The sequence below is a fragment of the Hoplias malabaricus genome, unplaced genomic scaffold (genome assembly GCF_029633855.1).
Source record: "Hoplias malabaricus isolate fHopMal1 unplaced genomic scaffold, fHopMal1.hap1 scaffold_369, whole genome shotgun sequence".
NCBI classification, from domain to species: domain Eukaryota; kingdom Metazoa; phylum Chordata; class Actinopteri; order Characiformes; family Erythrinidae; genus Hoplias; species Hoplias malabaricus.
The window spans coordinates 1-22,597 of NW_027101149.1; the positions used below are offsets into that span (position 1 = coordinate 1).

At 40.6% G+C, this 22,597-nt stretch overlaps 1 protein-coding gene across 1 annotated transcript; it reads right to left on the reverse strand.

The window, feature by feature from the left end:
* Positions 1 to 83: 83 nt before the first annotated feature.
* LOC136684881 (serine/threonine-protein kinase WNK4-like) lies at positions 84 to 21,874 on the reverse strand (the record flags this gene model as incomplete). The annotated part of the gene is made up of 10 exons (XM_066659265.1): positions 21,848 to 21,874; positions 21,219 to 21,391; positions 20,082 to 20,302; positions 18,853 to 19,010; positions 7,053 to 7,141; positions 5,957 to 6,176; positions 5,423 to 5,828; positions 3,281 to 3,483; positions 3,024 to 3,097; positions 84 to 219 (listed from the first exon to the last, which is right to left on the reverse strand). Coding segments are annotated over exons 1-10 (1,707 nt in total), but the record flags the coding sequence as incomplete, so codon positions are not given.
* Between the last annotated feature and the right edge of the window lie 723 nt (positions 21,875 to 22,597).

Sequence of the window (22,597 nt, forward strand, 5' to 3'; positions counted from 1 at the left end):
AAACAGTATATTTAAGGTCAACTATTTTAAACTAAAAATGAAGCACGTTTTTAGGGGATACACAGATCATGACTGATCCATACCCCTGTAATTCGGAGTCGTGAGCGAGCTCTTTTCCTCAGCAGTTTACTTCCTGTACGTTTGTTGGGACCTTTGGGGCTAATCTCTGACAGGCCTTCGTTACCATCGCTCAACCCAGATGTCACATCAGAGGCATAACTGTTAAGAAAGAATAGATCAAGAGCTCAGGACAGATAATGTGCAATACATCCTGATGGCCCTAATAGTATTTGACCAAGTGCCTGTATTTTTAAAACTGTTGCAATATATTCAAGCAAACAATTTCACAGAAAATCGATCACACACAACCACTTTTATACTTTACTCAAATGATCTCATTGCCCTTCATGCATTTAGCTGTAAAACACTGTGTGGACCAGACTGTTCTTTGATAACAACAGCAAAAAAAAAAAAACATGTAATTATAGTTTGATTAAAACAGATCTGTTTCTGAAACTCTCATATATTTAAATATAAATATGATCTTAATTTAAAAAGACTTAATATTCCTGTCTGATGTGGTTAATGGGCAATAAGATAAGATTAAGATAACAGGCAGTGCGTAAGTAAAAAGTAAACTACACTGCAATTTCCTAGCGAGTAATTACAGAATGACTTTCCATTGCAAGACTGACATTGCAGATTCCTAATTCTACATCTGTGTACCACTGAAAGTCCTGTAAATGTATCTTCCAGCCGTGAAAGTTTGGTGGCTGTAGTGCAAACCCGTGACTCTATATGCAGTTAATCTCTGCTACTGTATATGCCATAACATCAGAGTAATTATACGCCACACTGAGCAGCAAATATCTCTACAGTTGTTAACACGTATCTTATGTAACAATACACTCACAAGGTGAAAATGTAGGGCTACAAATATAGCCTTAAATACTTTCCACCATTGAAAGCAGTTGTCATTAGCATAAAATTAACACCCAGAAATCACCTTCATAACACAGTTGAAAATGACACGTTTGAAAAGCTGAATTAATGTGTTCCTTTTTTACTCTTGTAAGATTTTTTTTTCATATAGCACAGGGTGCCATGTTAAAATATGTGTAAAATGTTTCACCTTGCTGAGACAAGAGGCTTTCAGAAAGAAAAAGGTGCAAGATGGTTTGGCAGAAAACTCACGTCTGACCTCATTTCACACCCCTGTTAAACTGTGATCTTTTTTTTTATATTGAATTATAATACTGAACCAGCAAGAACCTACTGTGCTCAGTGAGCATATTAATGCAGTCACCACCGTGTCTATATGTGCGCGTATGAGTCAACACAGAGCGGAAGAACACTCTAATGGAGCATTACCCATGGCACAACCGTCAGTGGGTAAGTAGTAAGCCACTGGCCCCCAACAGATCTGATCACATATCCCTTCTTTGCAAATGTTGACGTCAAACAATTTTCCAAATGGGGAAAAACTAACATAGCATCAATCTGCTAATGACTGACAGGAGCCCTGCTGCAGCATTAAAGGCTAAGCACCAACTCTATGAAAGTGTCAAACAAATAAATACAGTGGAATTTGAGTTCCTAACTTGTGTTTATTGATAGTCAGAAAACATGTTATTTCTTACTAATTCAAGGAATAAGGTTTAAAAGACCGTTGGTCCCCCCCCCCAACGGTGTTCGGAAACTCTAATGGGCGTCTTGCCTGTGACGTAGATGGTGGACAACAACTCTAGAAGCTGCACTTAATTTAATGCAAAATGACGAAAAGGTGTGTAGTTTTTGAATGCAATCATTCAATGTACAGTGGGACATCTGTGTACAAATGGCCCAAAGATCCCAAAATATCCAGGTAATGGACTAAATTTGTCCACTTTAAACGGGCACTTTGGAAAGGACCATCTGCTCACTCCGTTATCTGTAGCTCATTTCACTGGCGCTTTTCCAACAATATGGGCATGTAAGGACACCAACGAAAGGTGTTCAAGAGCCTCTGTAACATGGAGGTAAACAGGGTAAGGACACTCACTTCGCCTGTTTTAGTTGGTGTTAGTTAACGTTAGCTTGACTTGCTAAACTCGGTGGCTCAGATTATACTCGGCTACGTAGCTGCATTACGGAGGTTTATAGTGTCGGATGAATTCGAGTTCGACTTCGACCACATTTACAAGAATAACGGTACCTCTACATTTGAGTTTAGCTTATTGCTAGGCTATTGTCATGAATAGTGTTGGTTATTTAGCTAGATACTGTCATAACAGTCAGTCATAACGGTGTTTTACCGCGGCGTTGTTCAGCTGTTTGTTTTAACCTGTCATCTCTCATCTTTAAAATAATTGATCATTTTCTGGTGTTGAATCTATATTCAAATGAAAAAAAAAGATGGTCACTGAGCATGTTTCCATTCCACCTTAAGTGATGCTGAGGTGGCTGAATATCATTGCTGCATCTTTTCTAGGTGGAGCAAATTATATGAATAAGAAGCTGATGAATATTAAGACAAGTTCAGACTTGTCCAGGACTGTATATAATGTATAAATATATAGAACTTAGACAGAGAAATTCAATGACATTCTAGACATTGGAAGAAATTCCCAACAGCATTCTGAGTCACTTGCCAGGTTTTAAAAGGGAAATATGCCAGAACAATTTCTGGAATGCAAGATACAATGACAAGTAACATATTCAGTTAAAGGCAAACAAAGCAGGTTTGTTTGCTTGGTCACCTTTGAGGGTGGTAGAGAACAGTTCTTGGTCTCTTATTGCTTTCTTAGGGCACCTATTACATCAGCATAACTACAGATAAAATAACAAGCATTTACTTATTCTTTCACATTCAAGTCACTATTACAAAAGATTGCAGAATATTTTTACTGGCAGGAAGTGTAGCTCACTGCTATTCTAACAGCCCTGGATTGTCCAACTGCAGTAGACAGTGTGGTTATGAATGAAACTTAATTATAGACAGAATACATTTACCACTATCTACAAAGGTGAGTTGCTATGGTTACCTGTCGACGGGAGAAGAAAAACCACTAGTACCACAAGAGGGGACTCGCTCAGTATTTTGAGATACGGCAATGCTCTGTGTGAGAGAGAGAGAGAGAGAGAGAGAGAGAAATGGAGAAAAAATAAGAGAATTTTGTTACAATTAAATGATCTAATCATAGTAAGAATTTGCTGATAACAACACTGTACAACATTTTAATGAATGAATGGTCAGCAGGCACTAAAGGTTAAGCCCCACCCCTGTACAGTGGCTTCTCACCGAAGGGAAGCGGAGAGATGGGACTGGTATAGTATGAATGCATGGGGCTTCAGTGGATTGGGGTTCAGCAGCTGGAGCTTCCATATGCACCGTCTCATTAGCTGCTGCTTCAGGTGAGGGGGTGGAGCTTTTTATAGGGGAGGGTTGCTCTGATATCTCTTGAAGTCCAGAGGAACTCAGGTAGCCATCCATCTCTCCATCAGCTGCCAAGACGATCAGGATTCAACAACAAACAGAAGACACCAGTTTATTAGCATTTAGCTGCTAATGACCTACTAAAAGAGACTAGGCTTCAAGGTTAATTGTAACAAATGAATGCAGATGCAGGACAACAGAAGTAAAGTGTCAGTACTTTACCCTACATCAGAAGTATTTCTGCCTTCTGTAAAGTCGGCATTTACAAAATACTTGTGTGTTTTTGAACAGCGAAATCATGTTTGCTCAAATACCGTAAGTACAAGTCTCAGTCTTCTATAGCAAAATGTGCTAGAGAGTGAAGCAAAAGCTACAGAGTCTGCAGGCTACATAGCTGAAACAGACATAATTCACAGCTTAACAGCTGTCTATAAGTCACTGAGCCATACAGACATGAATATATTTATGAAGCAGGGACTGTATTTCACAAGCTTCATAACAGGAATTTATGAGATGTAATGTACTAAACTCTAGAACTAACCTGTAATTAAATACATTTTCAGCAGAAATGGGCTTAGACACCTTGTTTACAACTTTGTAAGCCCATAGTGTTGTCTTCTCATAGTGGAAGAATGAACAGAAACAACAGACCCGCAGCAAAAGCAGACCTTAATCTATTTATCTGACTTGGTGCTATAGTTAGGAGCCTATATTGATTTTTTGAACAAATTTTTAGGATTTTTTTAACATATTTTCCATCGATTTCCTCTGCCTTACGTCATCGGACAATCTTTTACCTGAATACCTTGTTCTTTTTGAATGGAAATTAAAGGAATAAAAGGTGGTCTCAAAGGTATCTGAAATAGTGTGTATTTCATGGAAGCACACACCATGCCTACACACACACACACACACACACACACCATGCCCCCACACACACACACACACACACACAAAACACAGAATATTCTTGGAGTACCAGGTGTCAAATCTGGGTCAGAGTCATTGTATCAGTTTCACTCATACGTGCTGTGGGACAAGGACACATAATTAAATAAATATCCCTATTGGCAAATGAATGCTACTTTGAAATCCAAAGGTGCATCCAACACTAACTCAGACCTTTGAGCTTCACTTCATAAAACTGACTGACATTTCAATTAAGCGCAACTAACACGAGATGAAAAATCATTCATTCATTGTCTGTAAGCGCTTTTCCAGTTCAGGGGCGCGGTGGGTCCAGAGCCTACCTGGAATCATTGGGCGCAAGGCGGGAACACACCCTGGTGGGGGCGCCAGTCCTTCACAGGGCAACACAGACACACACATTCACTCACACCTACGGACACTTTTGAGTCGCCAATCCACCTACCAATGTGTGTTTTTGGACTGTGGGAGGAAACCGGAGCACCCGGAGGGAACCCACACAGACACAGGGAGAACACACCAAATCTTCACAGACAGTCACCCGGAGGAAACCCACGCAGACACAGGGAGAACACACCAAACTCCTCACAGACAGTCACCCGGAGGAAACCCACGCAGAAACAGGGAGAACACACCACACTCCTCACAGACAGTCACCCGGAGGAAACCCACGCAGACACAGGGAGAACACACCACACTCCTCACAGACAGTCACCCGGAGGAAACCCACACAGACACAGGGAGAACACACCACACTCCTCACAGACAGTCACCCGGAGGAAACCCACACAGACACAGGGAGAACACACCACACTCCTCACAGACAGTCACCCGGAGTGGGAATTGAACCCACAACCTCCAGGCCCCTGGAGCTGTGTGACCGCGACACTTCCTGCCGCCCGATGAAGTATCAAAGAAAATTATTTCATTTCTGCTTCATAGAGTGGTTCACCACATTGGGGCCACAATGTACAAACGTTTATTACATTCAGGCCACTGTCACTATACTGACAATTTAATAACATAAAAAAAAATCATCAGAAAAGGGCCGATCGTGAAAAGTGTTCTATAAACACTCACATGTTGCTGAAGAATAACTGGCATGGCGGATGTTGTAGTGCTGCCGCTCTGTTTCTGGGTCCTCTGGCTCTGTGGTGAAGCTGGCATTGATTCCAGAGTCCATAGAGCTGTTGGTTGTAGATGGCACTGGGCCAGACACGGTCACTGTGGGAGGTGTTTGGGCTAAGGAGGATATGGGGGTCTCAACTGAGGGCTGAGGTATCGGAGGTGGTGGATTAGGGGCAGGAAGTTCTGTCTCCGGAATGGGCTCTAGTTCTTCGTCTATTACCTCCTCCTGCTGCTTCCTCTGCGTCTCCTCAGCCAGCCGCCGGAGTTTTTCACGCTGCCGTTTTATGGCAGTGACCCGGTCGCGGATGGCTTTGGCCACCTGCTTGTAATCAGCTTCACAAACAAAACCAAGCACCACCTGATAGAGGTAAAGAGACACAAAGGATGTTATTTCTGAACAATAGCTTTAAAAATGGATCCTTCAAATATTCAAATACATTGACGATACATGTGTTTTTTAATTCAGAATTTAAGGGTGACACCTACCATCTCCTGTGCCACCTCCTCTGGTATGTCCTTATAGAGCTCAAACAGAAACTCGATGGCGTTGTTGTCCTTGTACTTGCCGTGGAGTTTCTTGGTGTCATCCATTCGGAGCCACAGCTTCAATCCAGACTTCACCATGTCGTCTTCCTCAGCCAGCTCCACATGGACCCCATTGTTCTCCTGGAAGAAGGGGTGCTCTAACAGGTCCTGTATTGTATACCTGAGCAACAGGAATGTTGTATGTGAAATAGAGATCAATACTGTTTATTTGCATTGTGAACATAGAAATTCTGATGGGCTTTGACATGAAATTCTCTCAGCCTACTCTACAAGGCGGTTGAGATTCTTTGTATATTTGATAGTATCGGATGTTATCATCTCATAGGATGAACTCAATATTCTTGGCCTTTAACACACATAGTGCAGTGATGGAATAGGTAGAGCAACATAATAGCCCTAGCATCCTGCTAAGATTTAAGGTGTAGCTTTGCATATTTTATGTCAGGCATAGTCAGAAAACATATAAACATATCTATTGTTGACTGCATAATGCTAACAGCTACAAAAGTCTTTTAACCCCAGTGTAAATCTAAAGAAGCAAACTGCAGACACCATTCATGTCCTGACTGACCAACTACAGTAAGGAAATTTGTATAACTTGTGGCTAAAACACAGCTTTACGTATTAGGGAGAAAACTAGCATACTGGGTCAAGGGAACTAAGCAAAGGTATTGTAACATGGCAACCCCTGAGTTCATCTAGAGTGTGTGACACTGTTATTTTTATCCCTTTCTGCGTCACAGAGTCACTGCGGTGGGAAACAAGAATAGCAGCCCACAGGTTTATCTCTTTACTCCCATCAGTGACCAGCTGCTATTGTTTAAATGTTAAAAATGTGAACAGAGATATTGTTATTATTCTGTCACAAGGAGGAGAATCTGGTCTGGCTAGTGTTACATATTCAAATAGACATTGTCGGTACATACTCAGACACTTTACAGGGCGTAGGTTAATGATTTTCCCAGAACTGTTGGAGGACATGCTGTAGACTCATGGAACAGGTGTGTGAGTTTTTCTCTGCTGCTGTTTAGCTTACCTTTCAGCTTTATTCATGCGGATGCAGCCCTCTATGATCTCCTTCAGCTCAGGCACTCTCACTTTGAAGAAACTGTCAGGCTTAATGCCCTGAGAGAGAGTGAGAGATCCAAGAAATGTCAGGGTTCAATCATATTTCAATATCTTAACCCTCTCAAGGCAAAAAAAAAACATTTAATAATAACTGACTAAGCTTCTTTAATAATAAGCTCTCGTGGTTACGACACATCTCCCATTTACTGCATAAAGCCTTGTTTCGACTTAAGTGGTTTTGCGTCGTAAACGTCGTAACGTGAACTTCGTGTTTGGTGTGCGTGGAGCGGCGGAAGAATACACGGTTACGCGGCTCGGGACCGAGGAGAATAGGTGTTAGGATAGGATCAGTGCTTACAGTATGTTATTTACGTACAGTATGTACGTATGTTCCGACTTACACCAAAAATCGTTTTACGATGCGACGTAGGAAGGAATCAACTTCGTAAGTCGAGGACCCCCTGTATATTTCAAACTTTATCATTATTTGTTACATACAGGCTCAATAAACCCAAGTTATTTTGACCCTAAAACTGTTTAATTCTACATTTTAGTCTGATATGCTCTACTATATGTTATACAGTGTATAACAGAGCAACAGGATTAACCATATTAACAATATTGATTTCTGAGTGTTAAAGCAAATTGTAGGTAGATTGACTGCTAGGAACCAAAGGATGTGCTGTAAAACAATTCTTTATTTCACTCATTCAGTTAAGCTAAATGCAGACAAACAATGAGCTGAACTCTTGAGCAGTTTACACCCTCTCTGAGTCTCTCTTCTGTCTGCTCCAACTTGGTAAACACACTCTATTTAGCATAATGCTCAGGGTCAAACTAGGGCTACATAAACAGATGAAATAAACACAAAGATGGCACAGATGCTTCCCGCCAGACACTTTCAGCACAGTAAAGAAGACACTAAAGAGGACTTCTTAAGATGCTTATGTTTATATAATATTTCACGTTTTCTAAGATGTAAAATGATGTTTAATCTGCTTTAAGGTTGGAGCTATATGCTCTTTTTTAGTTCTATAATGCAATGCTGAGTTCTAATACTTAGTAGCAATTAGTATTCTAACAGAAATAAATGCTTTTGTAAATTAATAAAGTTAGCAAACCACCTTAAAAAAACAGTGTCAGGACCTTATTATAATCACAGTATTTCGAGATTTATAACTTTTGAATAATAGTGTACACATCCTCATTAGTTCTTTTTTAGTAGTCTATAAAGATTAAATTTGCCAGTTAAAGTTAAACCTGTTATTTCTTCTTATCAGAGGCCTCCTTTATTTTCAGTGTTAATTTTGAACTTTCTATTGGTTAATATTAACAGCTGAAAGATATATTGGGTAGGTCCTATTTGCCATGCAGATTAATAAGTAAAAATACTGGGAAAATGGAAGACAGCAGACACAATATGTGTGAGGCTTCACAGAGATAGCATGGGTTTGTTTAGTGATAAGAAATCCAATTTGTGCCAAGTGGATACTGTTTTCACACTCCATTGCTCCTCTTGAAAGGAGTGACTCAAAACAAAGCTGTTTTCACACTCCATTGCTCCTCTTGAAAGGAGTGACTCAAAACAAAGCCAAGGTCTCGGGTTGCCAGGTTGGAAACATTAAGCAGTCAAAAACACCATGTAAAATTTATGAGGCAGAAAGTGTAAGGCATTGCACAGAGTGGGTTGGCCTTCACGAGGCCAATTACAGAGCCATTGGTGTTTAGATGTTTAAAGAGTAAACACCTATGAAAGAGCTAATGCAACAGTCCAAGCAAATGATCTCATCAACTCCAAAAAAAATCTGCCAGACCTGGAAGATACAGTACTTTGGCAGGACATGTATACATGGAACTTCTGGAGTCTTCTAACCAATAGCAACCCAGTTATATATCATGTCCTTCGGGAGGACACGGACAGGATATTTCTGAGGGTATGACAGTCACCAGAATGTTCCATGCTTCTGAATAGGACAAGGAACTTATTTATGTAACCAGACCACTGCAGAGAAACACAATCAGATAAAAGCCTCTTTTAAACAACTTAAAGTAAAGGGACAGTGAAAAGCAGAAAGACAAGGTCAACTCAGGCCCAAATTTGTCTGTCTTCAGGATTCTCTCAGTTAAATGGAGTTAAAAGCCTTGAATTAAAGACTGTAGAAAGTTCCCATCTTGCTCTAGGGGGTTGAGCATTGGTGTTTTTTGGGCTATTTAGGCTTTTAGAGCATGTTGTTTGATCACTTGAGCTTTAAGAAATTTCAGATTCATACAATTCTGCAGCTCTGTGAAGACCGCTTTGTAGGATATGACCTCAACTCTAAATAGCCGTTAATGGAGACAAAGCTAAGGCAGCGCATTTTCTCCAATGCTCTTTTGTCCTCCCTCCCTCATTTTTCTTTCTCCCACTATTCCCAGGTAAAAAGCTAATGGCTTCATGTGTGATGCATCTGGCCCAGGTTTAGTGGAGTACCAGAGCCAAAGTGAAGATCTACGTCCTTCCACTGATGACAGGGAAAAGACAGCTTTTTGTTTTATCATACAAGTGATCTTCTCATCGTCTCACAAACCTCAGCACTTCACATTTCACCTTCTAAAGACTCTGCAGACAATGTAGTCTCTCTGGTGAGAATCTGCATTCAGGAGTGAAAGCTTGAATGGAGAAGGAGATGAGAGCAGCACTGAGGTGAAACAAGAGAAACACAGTCTCCATGGAAATAATATGATGACCTTTTAATACCGGCATGACTGAATGAGGAGCTCTGAGGCTGACATCATTGGGAAGACCCATAGTGCAGTAAAATATCTCATTTTTTGAAGTTTCTTGGAGGAAAGTTCAGTTATAACCTTACTGAAATGTATAGCTCCAATACAAAACTTAAAGCCTGATTCTAACTTTAAATATATTAAAAAAGTTCATTATCTGTAACCCTTATCCAGTTCAGGGTCGCGGTGGGTCCAGAGCCTACCTGGAATCATTGGGCGCAAGGCGGGAATACACCCTGGAGGGGGCGCCAGTCCTTCACAGGGCAACACAGACACAAACACACATTCGGACACATTTGAGTCGCCAATCCACCTACCAACGTGTGTTTTTGGACTGTGGGAGGAAACCGAAGCACCCGGAGGAAACCCATGCTGACACAGGGAGAACACATCAACTCCTCACAGACAGTCACCCGGAGGGGGGAATCGAACCTACAACCTCCAGGCCCCTGGAGCTGTGTGACTGCAACACTACCTGCTGCGCCACCGTGCCGCCTATAACAATTCAATTATTTTAAATAATTTCTTCATTTTGAGTTTGTGAAACTGTAAATTCTTGATTTAGCAGAGTTCTGTTTGTGGTCATGGGTTCGAGACGTGCATCGGGTCACTGCCCTGCGGAGTTTAGGGTGTTTCCCCACAGTGGAAAAACACACATTAGTGGATGGACTGGCCGTGTGAGAGTGTCCATAAGTGTGAGTGTGTGGTGCCCTGTGATGGACTGGAAACTTGGTTACAGACAATGAATTAATTTATGGTTAGATTAGTTAATAGTACTTAATGTAGACATATATATTATTTTAGTTGTATTAAGCATTAAGTGAAGTAGTAGACACTTAAAGTAAATGTGTATGCATACTTCTGACATTCGAGTTTATGAACTTGAAAATTTTATGGCAACTGATTGCCTTAATTTTTTTTTTAGTTCTGCTAACTGATTCAGGTTTACAGTGCATGTCTTGGCCAATTTGTGTAAATTTGATTAAAAACAAACTCAAAGCAGATAAACAAGGTTGTCCCAACCTCAGCAGATAAACAAGCATCCAGCAAGAACAGACTGTCCAAATGAACGCCTCAATTTGTACCCATCACAGATGCATAACACTGACAATATAAAACGGTTAACGTGCACTGTATACTTCCCTCATGTGAAAACCTCTGCATGTCCACTTTAATCATGCCAAGATGAGGTGTAAGGATCACAATAACACCATGAATACAAATTGAAAAGCTTTTAATTATTGGAAAAGCCTGGGTCAATGTTCTCCTGTGCCTGGGCTAATTTGCTTCAGTTTTCCAGATGGGCCTTCACATGGCAGAGTGACGCTGAGGCTGTGTGTGTGTGTATGTGTGTATGTATATGTGTGTGTGTTTGAAAGTTGAAATTAACTGTGAGGACTGAAAGCCCGCTTTCACAGCTAATGAAAAAGGTGTGCAAGATGTTTGACATCAGCTGAAAGCTCACAAATGATGGTATGTGGTCAAACTGGAAAACTGTGTGAGAGCATACGGAATTAAAAATGAATAATTACAGAGCAATTCTGACACTGAAACCAAGGGAAACATTTTGAGGACTCCTAGATCAAAATGTAAAATGTAACTAATGTGTTAACATCACTAATATAAGGCAATTACACTTGAAAATGTTAAGAGTTAAATAAGCATCACGAAAAAGGAACAAATGAACGTCACGACAATTAAGTGAAATCATATTTAGTATGTTCTTAATAAAGGTCATATTTTATATAGGTCTTTTAAAATCATTCATAAGGCAGGAATACTTGCCATGAAAACAAAAGCCATTAATGTCCCATGGCCATCATAAAGAGAGCAGAAAATCAGAGTGGACATGTCTGAATAATCATGATGTTTGGAGCGGTGTCTATATGGTGATTTAGAAAAAAACAATGAATGAGAGCGGAAGCAGAGAGTAAATGTGACCAAGTGAGCAAAACTGGCACCTGGAAAACGTGTGTGTATTTGTGTATGTGTGTGTGTGTGTTCTTGTTTTTAACATGTGGACTGAGCCAAGCCATATGGTAGTCATCGGCATGTGACGTCATAAGCTCCATTGAGCCTGAGAGGAAAAGACTTAATTATGTCAAATTATATTGATTCCTTATATATTGGTTACTGTCCGTCACACTCTCCACCTCCCTATAGAACTCTCTATCTCTCTCTCTTACTCACTCCCACAAACACTACATCTGCAGTATATGGACAAAATATTAGTACTGCGATTACATTACTACATATTACAGATTGCAACTGAAAATACTTCTAATGGTTTACGTGCACAGATCTGTTTTCTCCACCTCAATGTGGCTAAGACATTTACACAGCTAAGTGAACACAAAAAATTATTTTAAAATCAGTTATGAGCTACATATGAGGTTCAAGACTGAATGCATTTCTGCTACATATCCATGATATCTCAGATTGACCAAATCACAAATCAGTGCACATACTACCATCAAAATCCAGTTTCCACTGTGTAGTATCAGTGGCTTTACACAGGCTTGAGAACCATCAACAAAGCCAAAAAACCCTATAAATAGCCTGCTACTCTGCTTGTTCACGTGAATACACCATTAAATCAGACTGTTTTTTTTTTACTCTATTCACCAGCCTGTGGACACCACATGTGAACCGTCTGGACTTTCAGGAAGAAATATTTATATTTCTAAAAATGCAACAATGCTTTGGAACAATGCTTGTTTTCAAAGAATCATATTCATAGCAACATCCGTAGGCACTAAATGATAACTGCCTATACTGAAATAACTATAAAACTATAACAGAAATTCCAAAGAATACTGTCTTTTAAGCCTACAATTTGTTGCTGATTCAAAAATATCTTTTAATTTCAGACAATTCTTTCCAACAAAGTTAACGGTTAGGCTTTACTAAATAGATCACAAGTTTGCATGACATGTTCATAAGCCTTTCATGGCAACTGATATGAACCTACATGAACACCTCATTCATTCATTTATTCATTATCTGTAAGCTCTTATCCAGTTCAGGGTCACAGTGAGTCCAAAGCCTACCCGGAATCATTGGGCACAAGGCGGGAATACACCCTGGAGGGGGCGCTAGTCCTTCACAGGGCAACACAGACATACACACATTCACTCACACACTCACACCTACGGACACTTTTGAGTCGCCAATCCACCTACCGACGTGTGTTTTTGGTCTGTGGGAGGAAACGGGAGCACCCGGAGGAAACCCACACGGACACGGGGAGAACACACCACACTCCTCACAGACAGTCACCCGGAGGAAACCCACACGGACACGGGGAGAACACACCACACTCCTCACAGACAGTCACCTGGAGGAAACCCACGCAGACACAGGGAGAACACATCAACTCCTCACAGACAGTCACCCGGAGCGGGAAGCGAACCCACAACCTCCAGGTCCCTGGAGCTTTGTGACTGCGACACTACCTGCTGCAATTTAAAAAGTTGTATTTGAGTCCTATGTTGTCTCTCAATGAAACTCAATGTAGCACAACAGAAAGCACCACGACTGGACAGAGAGCAATTTTCAATATTATTAACTAACAATAATTAATACTGTGCAGCCCTAACATATGCACAAATACAGCGCATCACGCTTGGCCATTCAAGGCCACAGTATTCACACCCCTGAAGCCATCCATATTTCATGAGAGCTTGATAGGATTCATTAACATTTCATCTGTGTTTGTGAGTGGGCAGATGGGCTGTGGGGAATGGGCCAGTTTTCACCACAGCTCTGGCTCTTCACCACAATTATAACGCCACCCATGAGCAGAGGTGTTACACAATATTCCTCCCCCACAGTACACGCGAACACACACACACACACTCTACAATATTTGTTCCCAACACCCCCACAGTCCTCAGAGAATAAAGCTGCATGGTACCCATGGCGATACAATCCTAGACTAGATCTCCAGCCTCAGTAAAAGCTGACTGCACTGTAACTCAATTAATAAAATGGCCATTACATGTTTAGCAGATCATTTCTAATTTACTTTCACAGAGACTTGCTGTACAGCATGATTTAATCATGTGGGACAGGGTTGTGAGTTCAGATAAAATTAGCTTGATCTTATTTGTCTAATTGTCATGACAACTAATTTACATTAGTGAATAAAAATATGTTTTCTGCGAAAACTCGGCAAAACAAGCTGGTGGAGGCTGAAGCTGTGGGGGACAGAGATGCCAGTGCTTCTCTGATTGGTCTGTTACCAACAGGAAATAGATGAAGAAGAAGAAGAAGATGATCATGATGAAAAAAACTGTGAAATAGTCTGCAGTACAGGTGAAATGGTTAATAATCAACACCGTTATTGTACAGAAACATGTTATTGTATTTTTTCTGTAGCACTTAATAAACTCCTATTACAACTTCCAGTTTTCTCAGTTATTTTAATGAATCATTGGCAAATATATGCCAATTTTCTGTGTAGGAAACAAGATCCACAATATTTCTGGCTTATTCACTGGCTTTAAAACATTTAACCCTTGACAGGCATTCTCATATTTCAGACCTGAAACAATGCACAGTTTTGCTGCTGAGAAGACACCTCAACTTGAGTCTGAATGGATGTAGAGCTGTCAGAAAGCCATTTCTGAGAAAAGCTAATAAACAAAAAAGAACATTTCCACAACAGCAGCTAAACTGGGCATCTTAGATAAACTGAAGAACACAGGGTGGCTGTCAAACAAGACACTTTAAATCACATCTAGAACAGGAATGTGCTGTGTCTGTGTTTCCTGAGAATAATAACCTCAAGGTATGGCACGACTGAAATGAGGCAGGGCAGAAATTGTGTTCTCAAACGATAAGAGGGTCACGTAAGAGGTACTTGAGGTTCATTTTATCAGAATCCAACACTTCCAAGGTAGAACTAGGCCTATGATTTCGTAAGTTTTCATTTGCAAAGTTGCATCATGGCACAAACAACGTTATACTCGTGCTGTAACTGCAGAATTCAGTGATTATTATATCAGTGTTGTGACTGAGAAGAGCAGGATGTACAAAGAGCTGTGATCTGATTTAATACTGACTCACCTTTCATGGCATTTGTAGTGGAACACTTTGCACAGAGCAAAGCGGGACAATGTGCCAGCCTTAAAATGTGTAAATGATCTCCACCTGCTGCAACAAAATAAAAAAACGCTCAATGTTCCAGAAAACTTAACAAGGTCTGTTCCTTCTCATGACAGTTCTCTCCATCCTGGCATTCTTCCCATGACAAAGACTACTGCTTAAGTCTGAAGTATTAGTGTTTATTATTATTATTTTAATCTTTGTGCCCACAATGAATTTGTTGCATGGGTTTCCTCCGGGTGACTGTCTGTGAGGAGTGTGGTGTGTTCTCCCTGTGTCTGCGTGGGTTTCCTCCGGGTGACTGTCTGTGAGGAGTGTGGTGTGTTCTCCCTGTGTCTGCGTGGGTTTCCTCCGGGTGACTGTCTGTGAGGAGCGTCCCTAGGTGTGAATGTGTGAGTGTGTGTGTTGCCCTGTGAAGGACTGGCGCCCCCTCCAGGGTGTATTCCCGCATTGCGCCCAATGATTCCAGGTAGACTCTGGACCCACCGTGACCCTGAACTGGATAAGCGCTTACAGATAATGAATGAACAAATGAATGTATACAGGGTTAAATCCTAAAACTGGGTGTACAAAATAAAAAAAAACACATGCATTTTCTATCATATAACAGACAACAACATATATAGCACCTTCTATGTTCAACATGTACATTATGTCCAAGTGTTGACTGCGTTATTACTTTCCATGACTAAGGTTAATCCCCTTTTTTACCGCAACAAATCTTGTCATCTGATCACACACACTGGTGAGGAAGAGCTGAGTGCCAGTGCTGTACAAGAGCAAGAGGCTGGGCAAGTCACATATGAATCCATCTATCAGCAGCATTCCACTATCAGCTGATTCACAAGCTGTTGTTCCAGTACCATCACAGTACACTTTCCTCCAGTGACCTCGACTACATCTGACCATTCTTCACACAGCTGTGGCACCAAAACGGCTCTCAGTTCTCACACAATACGGTAGAGTTAGGGCTGCCCTGTATGGGCAACATTACCAATAAGCAGTCTACTTTCATTCTACTTTCACAAGTATATAACAATAAAAACAGGAGCCAGTCTGTATACTCTGAGCACTGTGATTGCTCAATTTATGTTGTAGGTTTATTAATTGGTTGATTGATCTCATCACTATGGACACTCAAAGCAATCAACTTAACAAAATGCAAACACGTACCATTGTCTAAATCTAAGGATTGTGATTAGTTTTTACATTAAATACACTTGCACACAACCTGCATTTCTTCATTTCTATTTCAATGTAAACACAGAAAAACAGTCCCTTCATTCAATCCTGAGGCTCAAACACTGTTATAACCTACTTTACAGCACAGCATAAGACAATAATATAATAAAAGATATACAGCATTTCCTTCAATAAATAGAGCAAACATATCCATCAACACACAATCAAGGCTTTCCTTTGTCCCCTTTGACTACAAGAAAAATCATATAAATCCTTTTCTGGTCATAATATAAATACATGTCCCTGAACAGGAACAATCCACCACTCAAGGATGCTTTGATAAATACACAACCATCATAAGACATCAGTGTTGGCTCACACTAACTTCAGTTTGAATGAATAAAGGGAAAGGGAAATACTACACAGAGCTGATATAAGTTCTTCCACCTTAAATGAAGACCTTGGATACAATGGTGTAGATTTGCTCTTGGTGGGGACCTACCCCCCACCCCCCTCATTGCCTGGATTTTTTTGTTTTGTTCTTTTTTTTCGATTTTTCCTTTGCTCCGTGATAAAACGACAATGTAAGAGAACTGACAATTGGCAGTTTGTTGTGCAGTTAATTTCCAAACCATGTTATTCATAGCTACAGATGATTTTAGCCTGGACTCATTTCATTAGAGAACTTGACTTTAAGTGACTTACATGTTTCTTTTAAAAATAGCCCCATATGTCCACCACCTTCTTTTTTGCTGCCATCCTCATTAGCTTTTGACACCCATGGGCCACCCCTGATGCACCAAAGTCTTGCAGAGTAATACTCACTTATAACTAGAAAGTTTTCCTTCCGGTTTTGGTGCTGCTAACAACCAACCTACAGAGACTCACGTGAGAGCAGGGAAAGGCACAGCCAATCACACTGGCCATATGTGTTACGGGGAGGTAGGACTCGAGTAGAGAACGTGATTTAACACTTTCTGCATCTCTATGGTAATGAGATGTTGACAGATCGGGGATTTTCCTTTTTATGGAGAGAACCAGTTTATTGGTGGAGACAATTCAGTAATCGCTGGATATTGGTGGGGACACATCACCTCCATCCATGCTGATTCTACGCCCTTGCTTGGATATATTTGTAAATTTAATACAAGTAAATGTCCTACGCAGCAGGTAGTGTCGCAGTCACACAGCTCCAGGGGCCTGGAGGTTGTGGGTTCGAGTCCCGCTCCGGGTGACTGTCTGTGAGGAGTGTGGTGTGTTCTCCCTGTGTCTGCGTGGGTTTCCTCCGGGTGACTGTCTGTGAGGAGTGTTGTATGTTCTCCCTGTGCGCTTACAGATAATGAATGAATGAATGAATGAATGAATATTACTGCTTTAAAGAGTGTTTTAGAGAACAAGTATATAAGCTATTGTTCAAAAATTTCAACAAGTATTCAAAGGCTGTAATATGGCCTTGGGCCTTGTCATTTTACATCAATAATCAATACTCAAATTGTCCAAAAACACATATGGTGTAAACCATAATACAGTGTTTTAATGTTATAACATTAAAGGTTTTTCCAAGTATTGATAAACACTGCTTGAACAATCTGTTTCAAAATTTGTACTTATATCTTCCAAGGACATGAGCAGAGAATATAGTTGCTTTCTTACAAAAGATTCTTCATAACATTTGGCAATCATCAGATATCATAAATGGCTATATAAACCATGTGTGTGTGAAGAGAGAAAAGAGAGTTCAAGCACTTCTTTTCATAAAATACACTCTTGTACTCAACAAAGAATTCAGTGTTCCTAGTTATAAATGCGGTTTATCATATCAATCAACAAACTGATTCAGTGGGTTCAGAAGGGTTTGACCTCTTGGTGGTAAGGCAGAACACTACTGAGGTCTCTGGGGAAGAGGTGAAATGTGTGAGATCAACAAAAACTGAATCAGACACTGGCAACAGTCTGTGGCAAAGCTGGCGTCTCACTTATGGATCTCACAACGTAATTAATAACACATTCTAGTCCTGCAATTTGCAATCCTGAGGGAATGCAGAGCTGAGATAGAGGATGATGATTACTGCTGTGGATGAAGCAGAACATCTCTGTTTTTTGAAATGGAATTATAGCTCTGGAGAGACGTGTTAATTGTCCCTTCTGCCGGGAAGAAATGTCACTGTGACATTCGTATAGGCTTCAGACAGCCATTAGTGGGCTCGCGAAACCTCAGAGTAGACTATTACAGTGCAGACAGGCGCTGTGTGTAGGGTAGTCTGCATAGATAAGTAAAAGAAGGGTCTGTGGGTGGTTTCACATTGAGAGCCATCCACATAATGTCCCATTGAGAGCTGTGTCTGGGAACGACTATGGCTTTAAAATACATATATGGTAAATAAAAAAAAATTATTAAAAGAAAAGAGATAATCCACACCTGGTCTTGCTCTGTCTGGGTGGGTAGGATAACTCTGTATGGGCATCTGTTTCCTAAAATACCAGACCTAACCAGTTCTGTAATCCTTTAGCTTGGTAATATCATGTGATGGGGGAATCCTAGCTACACCAGTGGTTCTCAGTCCTCGCCCTTGTGGGCCTTTTCCCTGCACATTTTAGGCTACGTTCACATTACCAGGGTGAAGTGACACCGATCAGAAATTTTTATTTTTGCCCTAATTGGTCTCAAATCTGATTTAAATAAAAATGCAATTAAAACACACAACTTCACTTACACTGGTGACTTTTCTGTAGATCTGGGCTGCGTTTTGGCACTCTGAGTAAGGGTATTCCGATGTGGTCATCTCCAGGATGCACATCCCGAAAGCATATACATCCACTCCCTCATCATACTTCTCTTCATACATTTCTGGAGCCATGAATTCAGGTGTGCCTGAGAGAACATACCAAGAAGGCTTAAAACATAAAGGGCCCAGTACTGAACCTTGAGGAACACCGTGCAGATGATTTAATAGTATACATCAGTTCAACAGTTCATCCAAACTAATTGAAATAAGAAACAATACAAAAACAATACAGAAGAGGGGACCATCAATAGCTAAACAAACAAATGTCCTATATCAATCATATCTCACTGTACTTCCAAATATTAAGCTTTCCATGACTTTCTAATGTCACAAATCTGAACTAAACAACAAACACATCAAGACAGGAAGGAATTTGACTTATGAAGCATGACTCTTAAAGCCACTGTCAATCTGGTGAATGCACAAAAACGTCAAGGTTAGTTAACATTTGTCTCTTGGAAACAACAGACCTTGGACCAGATTTGAGACTGCATTTGAGTGCACTCCAAAATATGACTTTATATTCATTTTGGACAGCCTTACTTGCATTAATATGATGGCAGTGCCTGTACAGAATGTCCTAAATCCTGGGACCGACAGCAGCACAAACAGATCCTTTTAGAGCCTTGCAAAAGGCAACAATTATGAGTTTCGAGAAAGATTTATTAAGAGGACGATAAATACACAGTAGTTGCTGACGTCTTTGAGGCTAATCTCTGTCAAGCACTGTGGCAGCATAAATATGACAAGAATAAATAAATACACAAACATATACACCAGCTGGTAGTAGAGGACAGGCAAGTTATGTTTACAGTAATAACTGTGAAGGTCAAGTTTCTGCCAAGGTAACTCGGTACGCATAGCAAAGGGAACATTACAGACTCAAGCTCCATAAATGAGTACTTTTACTTTCTGCCATTACGCTAAATTGAACTAAAAATCTTGACAGGCATTAGAGGGAACTAGTTATTGATTATCAATTAACATACATTTATTAACATCTTCATGATGCAAAGATTGAAACACCATTTGACAGGACAAATAGAGAAATTAGATCTATAAATGCAACAAAATGACAGAAAGTGTTGGCCTTATCATCAGAAGACAGTAGATACCTCAGCCAACGTAAGAAACCCAAAGCTACTAAAATTACTCACCTATCACACTCTTGGCAAACGAGGCACTCTTGAGCGTAGCCAAACCCAAATCTCCGATCTTGACTGAGCCGGTGGGGCCTGTGATGAAAATGTTGTCGCACTTGAGGTCTCGATGGATGATGGGTGGGGTTCGTGTGTGCAGGAAGTGAAGGCCTTTCAGGATCTGGTGGCTCCAGCGTTGGAGAAGCTTCAGCTTCATCTCTTTAAATCTTTTAAGGTATCTGACGGCACAGCACATAAATACCTGTTTAAGCCTTGCCAAGAGGATTCATCACAATATTCTTTATGAACTTTTTGGGGTGGGGGCGGCACGGTGGTGCAGCAGGTAGCGTCACAGTCACACAGCTCCAGGGACCTGGAGGTTGTGGGTTCCATTCCCGCTCCAGGTGACTGTCTGTGAGGAGTTGGTGTGTTCTCCCTGTGTCTGCGTGGGTTTCCTCCGGGTGCTCCGGTTTCCTCCCACAGTCCAAAAACACACGTTGGTAGGTGGATTGGCGACTCAAATGTGTCCGTAGGTGTGTGTGTGTGTGAGTGAATGTGTGTCTGTGTTGCCCTGTGAAGGACTGGCGCCCCCTCAAGGGTGTATTCCCGCCTTGCGCCCAATGATTCCAGGTAGGCTCTGGACCCACCGCGACCCTGAACTGGATAAGCGCTTACAGATAATGAATGAACGAATTAACTTTTTGGGGTGATGGAGTGAGGTGTTCCATCTGCATCATTTTAAATGTATGTTTTAAATTAAGAAAATGAAATGTCAGAAAAGGATAATGTCCGTGTGGTTATTTTCTTAAAAAATGCAAGAAAACAAGAAGAAAAACCTGCTGAAATAATAATTAAGCTGAATATACATTATTAAGATGCATATAGTGGTTACTTATGAGTAAATGTATTACATGATAAGAATTAATTGATGTAATTTACTTTATTTGTGTGTAACAACTTAAAACATTTGATCCATTTGATCCAATTTTTATGTTTAAATAAAATAACATTGTTTTATTATTTTGTACCACAGTACAGCGATTAAGCAGGCCTGTGTTGGCTGCCTGTCTACACCGCTGAGCCATCTGCAAGCAATTCTCCAGCAGTTTCTTGGATCTCTGTTCTTGTCTCTGCCTGAGAGAGTGCTGTACTTACGTCTTTAGTGTTCCTGACGTCATGAGCTCAGTGACAAGTATAATGCATTTGTGGCCTTTGACGGTCGACTTCCAAGAGTCGTAGAATCGGACGATGTTGGGGTGCTGCAGCCCCTTTAGCATCTCCACCTCCTCACTGAAGCGCTGGCGCTCTGCCTTGGTCAGTCGCCTTGTCTGAGAGAGAGAAAAAGAGTAAAGTAAATAACAATAATGCACTGTCAGCTAAAAGGGCTTCACAAAAGGGGGAGAGACAGACATAGATTAACATCACGGATCATAGACAAATACATCCTTGCTTTTCCTGGAGAAGCAGTTCAAATCCAAAGTGGACACACTTAAAATGTTTATGTTCCTAAGTGACTTAATGGCTTTTGTTTAATAATTAGCCATTCTCACATTGACTCTGGTTTATATGCCATAAGCCTTTCCAGACAAATAATTACCTCAAAGCCAGGTATATGCTTTATACAGTAGTTTATACAGTGCAGAATAGCTACACACATAGTTACTTCTTAAGGGAGCTGTTAGGTAAGGCCAATTTTAGGAACGTGTTTTTGCATTCCATATGGAGTGGTTTAATGGTGGCTACATCAAGGAGTTGAGGGATTGTTTGTACTGCACACCACTTACTGCAGAGGTACTCAACTGTTCATGCATGTTATTGGAGTTCCGTTTTTACTGATTTAGCTCTTACAGTCTCTGATTACTTTTTAATAGCTTATTCCACAGCAGATTTAACGTGAAAGAAAGACAATTATACTGTGCATGTTAACATAGCACCAACTTATACAAATGAGCAGGGGTTCTTAACTCTTTTAAACTACCTATTAACACCCTTAATGTCAGAAGAAATCAAGGATGTCTGAGCGAGCACAAGTTCTTAGCTGTATAGTGTACGTATGTTGGTGTTTGGGGGGAAACACAGGACTATGTTTATGGCTGCAGAGAAGAATACAAATTATGTAAATACATTCACATTATGAAGTCCAGTTCAATTATACTGTTTAATAGAAAAGTCTTTACAGAGAGTGGGTATAGTTGGGCCTTTTTGCTCAGAGTACTAATTTAATGGGTTTAATTAGTTTACATCAAATGACAGCATGTTTCACACTGCACACCTTGTACTAGTCAACAACGTCTTTTAACAAATACATTTATAAGCACAGAAGACAGTGTATTTTGGCAACTCTACCTATCTTAATCACTGCTTGTTACTTGTTAATGGTCTGGAAAAGTAGAGTGTGTTAGGGACTGTAGAATGTGTAGTATACTATTAGGGTGAAATTAAGAGTGCTGCCAAATCCCAGTCTGGAAAACAGGACATGCCAGTACAACCAGGAATCCTCCAGCAGTTAACAGAAATACTGATGTTTTCTCCTA